General features: G+C 49.6%; 1 protein-coding gene across 13 annotated transcripts in view; it reads right to left on the bottom strand.

The window, feature by feature from the left end:
• Positions 1-5,201, bottom strand: part of KMT2C (lysine methyltransferase 2C) — a 272,443-nt gene extending 267,242 nt beyond the window's left edge. For all 13 annotated transcript variants that reach the window (XM_046020447.1, XM_046020451.1, XM_046020450.1 and 10 more), the window contains exon 1: positions 4,795-5,201. In XM_046020447.1, the coding sequence (XP_045876403.1) occupies positions 4,795-4,955 (161 nt within the window). In that variant the 5' untranslated portion in view covers positions 4,956-5,201. The remainder of the gene's footprint in view (positions 1-4,794) is intronic.
• Positions 5,202-13,465: the final 8,264 nt, after the last annotated feature.

Below are 13,465 nucleotides of genomic sequence, written 5' to 3'. Positions count from 1 at the left end.
TCTAAAAAGTTGTAGAATAGCACTTCCCGGACTTCTGAAGCAATTTCAGCATTTGTGTATCATACGTAGTTACTGCCATCACAAAATCAGCAGCAAAAGCAAAGTCAAACAATTTTCCCATCTTTTACATGAGACTTTTTCCTAGACAAAGTGCAAAAAGAGCTGTGTCATTCCTGTTTCTCTTGTGTTCCTAAGTCCTTCAAATTCTGCAAAGAGAGAGACTGACACTTCCCATCACAAATTCAGAACTGGTCTTTCCACTAAACCACAAACACACATTTATATGCAGGCCACCACCAAAGAGAGAGAAAGAGAGAAAAAGAAATTGTCCCTATTTCACTCCATAACTTTTGCAACTCACACTGCCAAGAAGTTCTGAAAATAGACACTGTAGCACAAATATGATAAAGACAATTTTTTAAAAAGAGGAGGAAGGGATTAATCAGCTTGCTGAAATTAAAAGACGGGCCAAAACAATAAGGCAAAAAAGGAGAAATACACACACACACACACACACACACACACACACACACACCGGTAAGTTTATTCTATATAAGCTAAAAAATTATGTTTGGTCCAAACATCATGGATTAAAAAATGTATCAAATGGAAACAAAAATGTATCCAAGGTATCTCACTCCTCCCCACCAGGCAAAAGCACAGACAGCATCTAATATTAACTGTAACTAAAAACTGACCATTTTTTGTTTTGGAAATGACGTTTCATGGAAGCCCCTCAGTCATATCTTCAAGTGGCTTAAGGAAACGTCACTGGACAATCACTATCTGCCCAAAGGAAATCTGACTGTGGCCTGGGGAATACCATGTAGTTCTGCAAAAAGGTGGGGAGAAGGGAAGGGTAGAGCAGTGTGTTCGTCACCCTGCAAATGGCCTAAAGATCTGGCATGGCAGAATTAACTGAGACAGTAGGAAAATGTATTAAACCGCTGTTTTCAGAATGGGAAAAGAAACGATTCTGATACTTTTAAGTGTTTACGTAGTAACAACCAATATGCTGAACATAAAATTTTAAGACTAGCAGCATATTCCCAAAGAGGAGAGACTCCACGAATAAGACCAACAGGACAACAGCAGACTAACTACAGTGAGGTCAGGTTGGAGAACAGCCACCCTAACAGGTGAAAGGCTGCCATTCCTAGACCAACTTTTCGATTTTCAAGTACATTAAAACATTTTAATGCCTATTAAGTAATTGCCAAAATTTCCATGTACCTAAATCTCTTAAAAAATAAGAAAAAGAATGACTATCATACAAAATACAAATCGGCATTATCTCAAGAAGCATGAGTAATAGTGGTACCCTCCAGCTGTAAACTGTTGCCTTACGAAACTGCATATATTACAACGTAATACACCTTTTTATTACTTATTTCAAATTCACAGCTATGGAAATGAGATTTTCTTGGGGGAGGGACCTTACCAATATAGAATAGCAACAGTCATCGGCTGCAGAGCCTTTTTTTTTGCTGTCCCTTGTATGACATCACTGGTTGTGCCCAATTTTCTACAACAATAAGGCTCAAGGTGGCTTTCTAATAACAGTAATTGCTCTCTGAAAAGAAAGTGGTTCAGAATATAAAGAGGTTTGGCGTGTTTTTGTATTTTGTTTTGTTTTGTTTTCAAAAAGAGTCAAGGAGAGGGCCTCAGAAATCCTATCCTTACCACCTGCACTCCACCACCCCCACACCCGCACCCACCCCATCCCTGACATTAACTTTGTTGACTTGGTAAAAAATACCGGTAGAATGGTTGCCTTCCCAATTTAGTAATGTGAACATATATTCCAAGGAAGAAAGAAATAAAAACCAAAGCTTTGGGGAAAGTTTCCGAAATATTAACAGAAAATTAGCCCTCTAGTATGTGTCTACTCTGTGGCAGGAGCTTCTCCACCAAGGGAAAGACCTGTACCTCTGATAAAGATTATAAACTATTCCAAATAACCAGTTAGACAGTCCTTACGGTTAAGGAGAACTTTCAAACAATGTCATTTCAAACAAATGTAAAATTTCATTTTTGACTTCACATTGGGGCAACAGGAAATCCTTATTTATATACCTACTTTTCAAACTCAGCTATAGCTTCAGTTCAAAATTCTCAATTTTAGTAAACAATTTGAAGATAACAATAGTTAACCAAAACTAGTAACTATACGACCTATGCTTTTTAAACGTAGTAAGACAAAAATTATCTAATGGTATAAAACAAGAAAATGCTAAGTTTACTTACCTAATTATTAAAAATTCAAACTCATAAAAAAAGTGTAATTAGCAGTGCATGGTTACCCTCTTTTTCTAAATCCAAAGACAAACACACAAACACACTTTTAAGCAGTGTCATAAGACAGTTTCTTTAGCACAAAACAACCCACTTACTGACCATCTAAATAACATGGACAATTTAAAAACTTGTATCTCCACTGCATTTCACAAAAAAAAAAATATTAATTTTCATTCCTTAGGTAATTACTTGCAATCCCCTGTAATTTTCGCATTTACAAACCTAATCTACATTAGGTACACTGCAGTTTCACTTTCAGGATCTTCACTACCCAACTGCAGGGTCTTTTCTGCATGCATCCCCAACACTGTATAGAGAAACACAATTGAAAACCCTCCCATTTGCTTTCCAGCTCACATATTAGTTTCCACTTACATGTTTCTAAAACAAGCAGAGTCCACTCCCTTCAAAAGGCACACCAAATTTTTTAAAATTCACTAAGAAGTTTGGAATCATCAAAGTCACCACTAAATTTCGTGTGAGGAATGCTGAAATCCAAGAAAGAAAACTCTCCTAAGACTGAGAATTGTACCAAACGTGTAGAAATTTTCAAATTTCTCTAAGGTGTACTTTTTCTTTATACATAAAATGAGATAAAAATAAGACAGAGGTAATACCCCAATCCAACCTTTCTTCCGGTGCACCCAGGGGGTGCACTAATACAAATGAACTCACGTCTATCTCAGGGGAGCTACGCATGTGTGTTTGGCCTGTGGGTTTGTGTATTTGCTTGTGTGTGTGCGCCTTGTGCACTTGCATGTGTATGGGTGAGTGGTGTGACAATAAATAGGTCTACTCTTCCCAGAATAAGAATTTAAAAGCAAATCTAGAATACATATTAATCCTAAATTAATACTCAGAAAGAAACCAAGAAGAAATAGTCAAAACGGGAAGCAATTAACTTAAAACCCTAATACGGCTGGACATGCGTTGCTTTAAAGGATACAAAAAGTGACAAAGTTTAAAGTTACTTAAAACTCCATCTTCCTTCTCCAAATTCACTCAATGGGGGAATAATAAGGGCATTTTTACACCAGACGCTTCATTACAATCCTCGCCAGTGGCATAATAAACCGCAACTTTGTATCACAAAGAAGCCAGTGCAATAATGTATATATGTCCTGTCCTTGTTTCTCTCAAGATTTGTCATAGGTAGGTAAGAGCTGGAAATAAAATATGGAGGCAAGCAAGTTAAAGGGCCTGAATCATTTTCACAGTAAAAGGAGAGCATAGCAAAAAAGAGAACTGCAGCCGGGGCTCCATGGGTTTGCCACAACCCTGCCCTCCTCTGCCTCGGTGAACCCCACTACTTTGACTATGTATCACCAAACATAACACTGATATTATTAAACCAGTGCGCCCGAACCACAACAACAAAACACCAGGCTGTCCACGAGCACCCTTCCACTCCCGACAGTTCAATGAGAGGATCCCAGCACGAAATGAGTAAGCAACACACGCCATTCTACAACTTCCGAAGGCGTTCGCAGGTCTCCCCGAGCACCCTCCGGAGCCACGAGCGCGGAGCGGCTCCCCGGCACCGAAACCGGTTTCTTAGCTTCCAGGCCAAGTGGCCGCAGAACCATTTTGCAAAAAGGCATTGCCGGTCCCCGAGTAACCCCAGTCTAAGTCCTCGTGCCCGCTGGAAACCGAGCCGGCACCGGCTCCGAGCGACGACTCCGAGGCAAGTTCGGCAACACTTGCATGTGTCTTCTCCCCGCACAAACGTGCTCTCGCTGCTCGGCCTGCTGCGGGGATCCTGGCTCCGCTTCCAAAACTTCTGCACGCTCCGGCCGCAGCCGCGCGATCTCCCTGCAGCCGAGCTCCCCGGCGCCGGGCAGTGCGGGTCGGGGTGGGGGAGGGGGAGGAAGAGGTCGGGCGACTTCCTAATGTATCATTAAAGGACGAAAGCTCAGGTTCGGGGCACGAAAAGTTAAAGGGGCAGCAGGCTGACAAAGAGGGGCGGCGCGAGCTCCTCCCGTGCCCTCGTCCCCCAGCGAAGCCGGCGGGGCGACCACCTGGCCCCGGCGCTTTGACAGCTCCGCGAGTGTCCCGCAGCGGACCGCTTTGTAGTTGACAATGCGCTGGCCCGGGGACGACCTGGGCGCGCTCCGCCGCGGCTCTCTGCAGTGACCCGGCTAGGCCGAGGGGAACCGACGAGAAATTTCTCCAGAGCCAGGAGCACCAAGAAAAGCCGGCGCCAGGGCCAAACTAAAAAGTAAAGTGCGGCGGCGGCGGCGGCGCGGGCCGTCCGAGCCCCGCCGGGCGGAGTGAGGTGCGGGCGCCCGCGGGAGGCCGGGCCGGGCGGCCGCGCAGGGGGCGCGGGGCGCGGGGCGGGCGGGCGCCCGGGGCCGCAGCCGCGCGGCCGGCGGGCCCCACCCCCACCCCGCGGGGGCGGCCGGGGGCGCGCGGGGGCAGGGGGCCGGGCGCGCCGGTGACAGCTCCGGCCCGGCGCCGCGGCTGGCTCCCGGCCTGGCTCCCTCACACTCAACTTACTTCTTTCTGGCTCTCTGGAAAGGGGAAGCGCCATCTTTGCGAGGCCGGCCCCGAGGTCTTTTGTCTGCGGCTGCGGGGCTCGGGGCCGGGGCTCCGGGCTCCTCGGGGGGTGGTGGCGGCGGCTGCGGCTGCTCCGCGCTCTTGTCCTCCTCCGACGACATCCTAGTCACCAGGAAAGACACATGGATCCCGGTCCTCCTCCTGGGGGGCTCCTCCCGCCGCCGCCGCCGCGGCCGCCGCCGCCGCTGCTGCTCGGGTTCCTCCTCCCCGGCTCAGCCTCTCGCATTTCCCGCAGCCCCGGGAGCAGCAGCAGGTACCGGGAGAGGCGGCAACATGGAGCGAGCAGGACACGCACTCACACACATACGCGCGGGCGCGCGCACCTCGGCGCGCAGGGGCCGGGCGGGGGGCGGGGGGCGGCGGGCGGCGGGCGGGGCGCGGGCGGGAGGGAGGGGCCGGCCGGCCGGGCGGGAGGTGCGGGCGGCGGCGGCGGCGGCGGGCGGGGCGCGGGCGGGGGCCGGGCGGTGCGGGCGGGCGGGCGGGGGCGGGGCGGGGCGACTGAGGGGGTGCGGGGGGCGCCGGCCGGGGCTGCGCCCACGCCCCTCCCCCAGCGCCCACAGGAGGGAGGAGAAAGGGGCCGCGGCGCGGGGGGCGGCGGGCCCGCGGGGGGCCGGCGGGGGGCGGCGGGCGGGCGGGGGGTCGCGGCCCCGCCGGCCGCCCCTCCCCCGCGCGGGCCGCGTCAGGCCGGGCGGCGGCGGCGAAGTTTTGACAGCTGCTCCAGTTGTTGTTGTGGGTTCCGGGCTGCGCGAGCGCCGGCCCCTCAGCGCCCGCGCCCGCCCTCCCGGGCCGGGGAGGAGGAAGTTTTGCGGGTGTGCGTGTACCCCACGCAGACACACACACACGACCGTGGCCGTCGCGCGAGGGCCGCGCCGGGTGTCCCCCGGGCGCCCCGCACCACAGACCTCTCAAACTCGCCGCCGTCTCGCCCACACACGGCCGCCGCGACGCCCCCGCCCCCTCCCCCACTCCTCGGCCCCGCCGCCCCCCGCGCGCCGCCGCTGCCACTCACAGGGCTCGCTCCGCGCATGCGCCGCTCGCGGATGCGCCGCCGCCGCTGACCTCACCGCCCCTCCCCCGCCCCCGCTCCCTCCGCCCGCCTCTCCCCCCCCCCGTCCCCCGCCCTTCCCTCTCCTCTGACGCGGCCGCCGGGGCTGCGCCTAGACTCCGACTCCGGCTCCGGCTCCGTCTCCGGCTCCGGCTCGGGAGAGCGCCAAGCTGCGGAAGCGGCGATCCGGGATCGGGGTCCAGGGACGGCGCGGCGCGCGCCGGGGGAAGAGGAGGGCCGCGGCGGCGCTCCGACCGCGCCGGGGCTGCCCGCCATCCGCCGGCCGCCGAGCCCGCTCGGTCCCCGCCCCGGGCGCCGCCGCGCCGCCCCCGCGCGCCCACCCGCCGGCGGCCCGAGCTCGGAGCCCACGGGCGCTGCCGCCGCCGTCGCGGACGCGGAGTGTGGCGCGACTTCGCCGCGATCCGACCCCGGGGAGAGTTTGGTGACGAGAACGGCCTTTTCAGACGGGCCCGACAGGGCTGCTCGAGCTGTCAGACAAACGGCGCTACAGCCGGGAGCGGCGCGCCGAGCGCCGCACGCGCCAGCCAGAGCCCCGCGACCGGGGACCGGCGCTGTGTGGGGACGCCCCGGAGGGCGGGGGTCTCAGTCCCCGCGGCGCGGCGCCGGCCGCGGGAGAACCGGCGCGGGGAGGGGCGCTTCCCGGGGGGGACGGCCGCGCCCGGGTGCCTGGGGCGCCCTCCTCCGGCGGGGGGCGACCCTTCCTGCTCTCCCTCCCACGCGCGACCGCGCTGCGTGCGGACCCGGCGGCACCTGCGGCAGCGCCCGGACGAGCGGCGCAGGCGGGGCTGCCCTCCCGCCGGCACGCGGGCGCCCCCGGGCAGGGTCCCTCGCCGTCCCCGCTGCGCCGTGCGCGGCTCCGGCGGCGCGTCCCGGCTTCCCGGCCGGGCTGCTCCGCTCCGTGCCTCCCGAGCGCCCGCGCGTGAACTTTGAATTGTGCCCCTCTCCGGGCAGAGTGTGCACAGTGTGATTTCCAGAGCCGTTCTCGCTGAAAGCGGCTCTTTGAAATGGCTGAAACGAGGACGGTCGCAAGACAGTCATTGGGATTCCTGCGGGGCTCAGTCCCTGCTGGCTTGGTTCAAGTTTACTGAATTTACAGCAACAGGAATTCGGAGACTGGGGCGAAGCTGACTTGGTGAATGCAAACCATAAATTGTCTGTTAGAAATTCAACACGTATATGCCTGACGGTGAACTATGAAGCAGTGTATGTACAGCCTTCTCATTACTTTTTTTCTGCACATTACAGTTTCAAAAATCGGATGATTGATCCAAATGTTTATCTGTGTTCATTCCTGAGTTTAGAGCAGTCGTCCGGCTCTGAGTTTCACATGCACAAAATTATACATCAGGGTAATTTACGTCAGTCCATTTCTTCAGCTCTGGGAAGAATTTAAGAGTCAGTATGTGCAAACTGCAAATCACTCCTGCTGGAGAGAAGTTTTAAAAGGAAACAACTAGGGACTGGACAGAAAAGTGGGTAGAATGGAGGAAAAGGTAATAGAGGTTTGTGCACTGATGCTTCTGAAAAGAAAAGATGATGGATAGTAAGCCCAGCCTTAAATCTCCATTCCTTTGGCTGCTGTGAGCAGACAAGCAGTTGGGATCTGTTGAAATAGGATAGCAGGCTTGTCGGCCTGAAGTGATCATGGGCAGAGCAAATAAAATATTACTCCGAATGAAAAGGAAGGATTCAGGGACGCCTGCGTGGCTCAGTGGGTTAAAGCCTCTGCCTTAGGCTCGGTTCATGGTCCCAGGGTCCTGAGATCAAGCCCCACATCAGGCTCTCTGCTGGATGGGGAGCCTGCTTCCTCCTCTCTTTCTGCCTATCTCCTCTGCCTACTTGTGATCTCTGTCAAATAAATAAAAATCTTTAAAAAAAAAAAAAAAAGGGATTCAAAGAATACCTGTTTAACATAAAGTTCCTCCAAACGTTCTTGAATGTCCAGGATCCAAATATTGGAGCTCTGAGACCACAATGGCAAAAAAGTCAGGAGTCATGTACCTGAGGTTACTCAAAATTATAAGATCAGCAAGGCATAAGTGTCTAGAAGCACCAAATGCAAAAAGAAAAAAAAAATTTTTAAAACCTACTTTTTCAAAAGTACACATGTAGGCATTTTTAAAACATGGTAGATATGTACCAAAATATTAACAGCAATAATTTCTGAAGGTCTGGATCACAAGGGACTTTCACTTTCTATATTACATTTTTCTACAATGTTTGACTCTTTCAGAGCACATGCAGTATAATAAATATGTATTAAATATTTAGAATGTGGTTTGGAGGGTGAGGATTGTTATCTACACCAAAAAAAAAAAAAAAAAAAGCAATATCCCATGAAACTAAGCAAAATAAGAACCTCAAAGTATCTAGCAAAAAACTGATGATAAATAAAAATTCACAGTACAGTACCCATTCTTAGTAATTGGAGGCCTATAAATGTCATTGATAGGGCCTTTATTTAGAGTTTGTTCGCTTTGTTTTAGTGAATGTAAAGTATTTATCAGTCTCTCCCATAGGTTCAGTATAAATTGTCTGTCTCTCTTTCCCTCTTTTTTTTCCCCCATAAAGTCTTAAACTCCTCAGCGTTTGTTAGGAACCAAAGTTACAGTTGTAGTGGACCACTGAAAACTTAAATTCTAGATCTTCTGATCTTTATGCTCATGTTTTTACTGTTAAAGTTACACTTTAAAAAGTTGCAGTCATAGGCTATCGATTTTTGTCCTTTTTCAATGAAAAAACGTTTTAAAAATTCCGGGGCACGTGGCTGACCCAGTCAGTAGAGCACGTAACTCTTGATCTCAGGGCTGTGAGTTTGAGCCCCCATGTTATGTGTAGCGATTGCTTAAAAAATAAAAATTCAAAAGAAAGTCAATCATTTAACTTTTGTTCATATTTAGTCCACAGTGTGTTTTTAGCTTTGAAAATTCTTATTGCTTTACATGAGTTATTTCAGTAATGCATACTACCATGTACCTGCTGGACAGAAAAATGAAAGAAACTGAGAAATAATTAAACAGAACATACACCTTCAAAAATAATTTGTGTACGGACACTTGGGCGGCTCAGTGGGTTAAAGCCTCTGCCTTTGGCTCAGGTCATGATCTCGGGGTCCTGGGATGGAGCCCCGCATCGGGCTCTCCACTCAGCGGGGAGCCTGCTTCCCCCCCTCTCTCTCTCTGCCTACCTCTCCACACTTGTGATTTCTGTCAAATAAATAAAATCTTAAATAATAATAATTCGTGTATGAGTGTGGGGCGAAGTAGGTGTCGGGCAGCACACTTCATGCAGACAGGAATCTTGCCCTCCAGGGGTCTATGCTTTAAGCCTGGCACTACTTAGCAAGATAAACACAAAAAGGGCAAGCAGGCAACTGAAAAATAAACATGGGAAAACATACAAATAGATTAAATATTTACATCCATTGTGTACAAGACCATAGTTTTAATAGAAATGCATCTGGGCATATGGGGGGAAGGGCAGAGGTGGAGAAGTCAGCAGACAACTATGTCTGTTTAGAAGAGGGATATAAAAACATTGTGCCAGCCGGTGTTATAAACTAGAAACCCTACCCCAGCGTCCCCAGCGCGCCCCCCTCCCTGACACACACACACACTCTTAAGTTCCTCTCCTTTATTGATGATACGAGACTACTACTGCATTAGTTTCCAGGACTACCAGAAGCTGGGGGCTTAAAACAACAGAAATTGACCCATTCACAGTTCTGGTAGCCAGATGTCCCAAATCAAGGTGTTGGAAGGGCTGGTTCCTTGTGGTAGGCTCTAAGGAAGAATCTGTTCTATGCCTCTCAGCTTCTAGTGGTCGCCCACAGTCCCTGGTGACCTCGGGTGCAGAGGCCTCAGTCCCAAGGCCATCTTCCCTCCACATCTCTGTGCCCTCACATGATGTTCTCTGTGGGTGTGTCTCTCCGCTTCTTGTGTGGACACTAGTCCTATTGGAATAAGAATGCACCCTACTACGGTATGATCTCATCTTAATTAAGTACATCTGCAACAATCTTATTTCCAAATAAGGTCACATTCTGAGGTTTGGGGAAGGAGGTGAATGTTGGGGGGACAACATTCAACCCAATTTAGCTACCAAACAGCCTATCTTGGTGCCTACCCATCTTAGCAGGTCAAAATGTATATTATTTTTTTTAAGTGTATTTAATGGGTTAACTGCATGCAAAGTTTTCTGGGCACAAGATATTCACATTTATTTTACACCTAATCAATTTATCTGTAGGATAAATAAAATTCAAGCAAATTTAACTGTGACAGTGTTCACATAGTAGTAGGTAAAATTGTGATTTAATACTTCCTTGGTCAGTTTGATCTCTATAAAGGTAAGTCAAAAAATTTCAATCCAAAATGTACGGTTTGGAGCCTGTGTTCAAGATCAAAGACAAAGACCAGATCCTCACTTTCCCTGTGCTGTGAGGCAAAATGGACAAAGACACCACAACAGAAAAACATGTACCTTTATGATGGAAATGTCACTCAAGAGTCCCACCCATCTCTCTTCACCACGTTGACGTCTAAATTCCTTGGCATGGCCCCCTAAGCCTGCCACTCCCCAGCCAAAATGTCCATCCCCTCTCCCTTCCCCCCTTCCTCCTCACAGCGAGCTCCAGCCTTCAGAACTACCTTTGGTGGACTATGAACTTCACTGGACTGTCCCAACTCCCTTCCCGTCTCACGGGCCGGTCTCTGCTTCTTTAGATGTGACTTCCATCTGACCACGGCTCTCCCCATGACAATGACTCTGTGTTCCCCCCAGGCCCCCATGCTTCTACGAGACCCGTGCTTTCCCCATCACAGCTCTCAAGGCCTGGAAATGTATCCCACCCTGCACCTTTGTAGAGATGGCCGCCCTTGTCTGCCTTACTCATCTTTGATCTCCATCATTTAGCAGCAGCTCAATAAATAGTTGTGGAGTAAGTGAAATAAGCAGGAAACAGGTGAAGTCTAAGAGAAAGAGCTAAGATAATGGCTGCAGGAATGTTCATTCCCTCCCCATACATCCACCAGGAGTGGTTATTTTTCAAAAAGAAATTGTATCTTTATATTGTATCTTTATAACAATGTAAATATGCATACTTTGCTATATTTTGTGTCAGCTGTTACATTCCTTTTTTTTAAGATTTTATTTTATTGACAAACCATAAATGACTCTTAATCTCACAAAACAAACTGGGGGTTGCTGGGGGGAGGTGGGGTTGGGAGAGGGGGAGGGGGCTATGGACATTGGGGAGGGTATGTGCTATCGCGAGTGCTGTGAAGTGTGTAAACCTGGCGATTCACAGACCTGTACCCCTGGGGATAAAAATACATTATATGTTTATTAAAAAAAAAAAATTTGGAAGGGGAGGTGAACCATAAGAGACTATAGACTCTGAAAAACAACCTGAGGGTTTTGAAGGGGCGGGGGTGGGAGGTTGGGGGAACAGGTGGTGGGTAATAGGGAGGGCACGTTTTGCATGGAGCACTGGGTGTGGTGCAAAAACAATGAATACTGTTACGCTGAAAAAATAAATAAAATGGAAAAAAATATTTTATTTTATTTATTTGACAGAGAGAGAGATCACAAGTAGGCAGAGAGGCAGGCAGAGAGAGAGAAGGAAGCAGGCTCCCTGCGGAGCAGAGAGCCCGACGCGGGGCTCAATCCCAGGACCCTGAGATCATGACCTGAGCACTGAGCCACCCAGGCGCCCCAGCTGCTACATTTCTATAAAGAAACCCCACTCCTCGTCTTTGCCTCTATACCCAACATTTATTATATGACACTCTTCTCAGGGTTACTCACTTCCAGAAGCCTGGGTATGGAGGCTCATACCTCTTCCTAAAGGAGTCTCCAAAATCAAAAGAGGTCAGAGGAGTTGTCCACGGTCTGCAGACAGCATAACATCTCAGAAACATTTCTTCCCTTCAACCTAATGTTGAGGGGGAAATGATAACAGAATAAATTACATAATATGTATCATACAGTCCACTTACAGAAAACTAGAAATCCATAACAGTCTATGAATGAATATATGTGCTAGGTAATAACGTTCATCAAAATGCCAACAGTTACTATCTCTGAGCTGGAATTCCAAATGACATTGGCTTTCTTTGCATTTTTCTTTTTAACTTTTATAATGAATAGCTATTATTTTTACAAAAGCAATCAAGTTGTTTTTTTTTTTTTTTTTAAGACCCTATTCATTTATTTGCCAGAGAGAGATCACAAGTAGGCAGAGAGGCAGGCAGAGAGAGAGGAGGAAGCAGGCTCCCTGCAGAGGAGAGAGCCCGATGCGGGGCTTGATCCCAGGACCCTGAGATCATGACCCGAGCCGAAGGCAGCGGCCTAATCCACTGAGCCACCCAGGCGCCCCTCAAGTTGTTTTTCAAAGAAAAAGTTTTTTCTCCAAAATTATCTCCATTTTAGCCTTAATTATATTTCAGTCTCACAGAATTTTTTTCCATTTTTTTTCTTGCTATCATCTTGTCTGTGGAAATATTAAAACAATGCCCACCATACAATCATGACTCCTGACTGGTATAATCAGCTTCAGAGCTCTTTTTCATTTCTCCCCCTTGGGGACAGCTGCCATTAAACAAAGTAAAAAAGGGTTTTTCCAAACAAAAACTAATGGTAATGCTCTGTCTTTCCCATACTTTTTTTTTTTTTTAAGATTTTGTTTATTTGGCAGTGAGAGACACACACATACAGAGAGAGAGAGAGAGAGAGGGAGGGAGAACACAAGCAGGGGAAGCAGGAGAGGGAGAAGCAGACTCTCCACTGAGCAGGAAGCCCAATGTGGGGCTCCATCCCAGGACCCTGGGATCATGACCTGAGCTGAAGGCAGACACTTAACCAAATGAGCCCCCCAGGCACGCTCCCTGCTCCCCACTCTTAATAATCTTGGTCCCTTCCAGCTGGTGCTCTGCCCCATGCCTACAGAAGTGGTATTCCTGTGGTGCAAATCTCTTCCCCTTCCTGGTGTCCATGTTCCTGTTCTTTTGTAGTCCTCATTCCGTCGAACATAGTAGGTGTTCAATAAAGATTTATTACACTAAAAAAGGAGCCATCGTTACCCACTAGGCTCTGTTCGAGGAAAGGAGGGAGAGGGGGAGCAAGGGAAGGAGGGCTACTGGAAGGAAAGAACCGAATTTCTGGGGATTGAGGGTAAGACTTGAGGGGCCTAAATTCATTCCCTGTGGTTTTCTACCTTTCCCAGCACTGGGAGGCTAGTGACGTGCACTGAGCTACGAACATTTCTATTCATTTTTCTGTAGGCTGTCAGCATCTTTCCCTCCCTTGTCTTGACCTGCCTTTGCCAGCTCGGTGACATCGTTGTCCCTGGAAGGAGGAGCATCACACACCTGCAACCCCATAGATAAACAGACCAATAAACACCTGAAAGAACCTGATGGGCAGCACCGGCCGAGAAGGTGGCCAAAGCCGCCAGGGCGGACAGATAACGACCGAGCTGGTAGTACCTGGCCCTTCGCGAGGATGTAAAACGAAACCCCGCTTGCCCACTCAAAAACGACAGCC

This window comes from Meles meles, chromosome 10 (assembly GCF_922984935.1).
Source record: "Meles meles chromosome 10, mMelMel3.1 paternal haplotype, whole genome shotgun sequence".
Taxonomy (NCBI): domain Eukaryota; kingdom Metazoa; phylum Chordata; class Mammalia; order Carnivora; family Mustelidae; genus Meles; species Meles meles.
The sequence above is the reverse complement of the archived record's forward strand: the minus strand, read 5'-3'. Positions and strand labels throughout refer to the sequence as shown.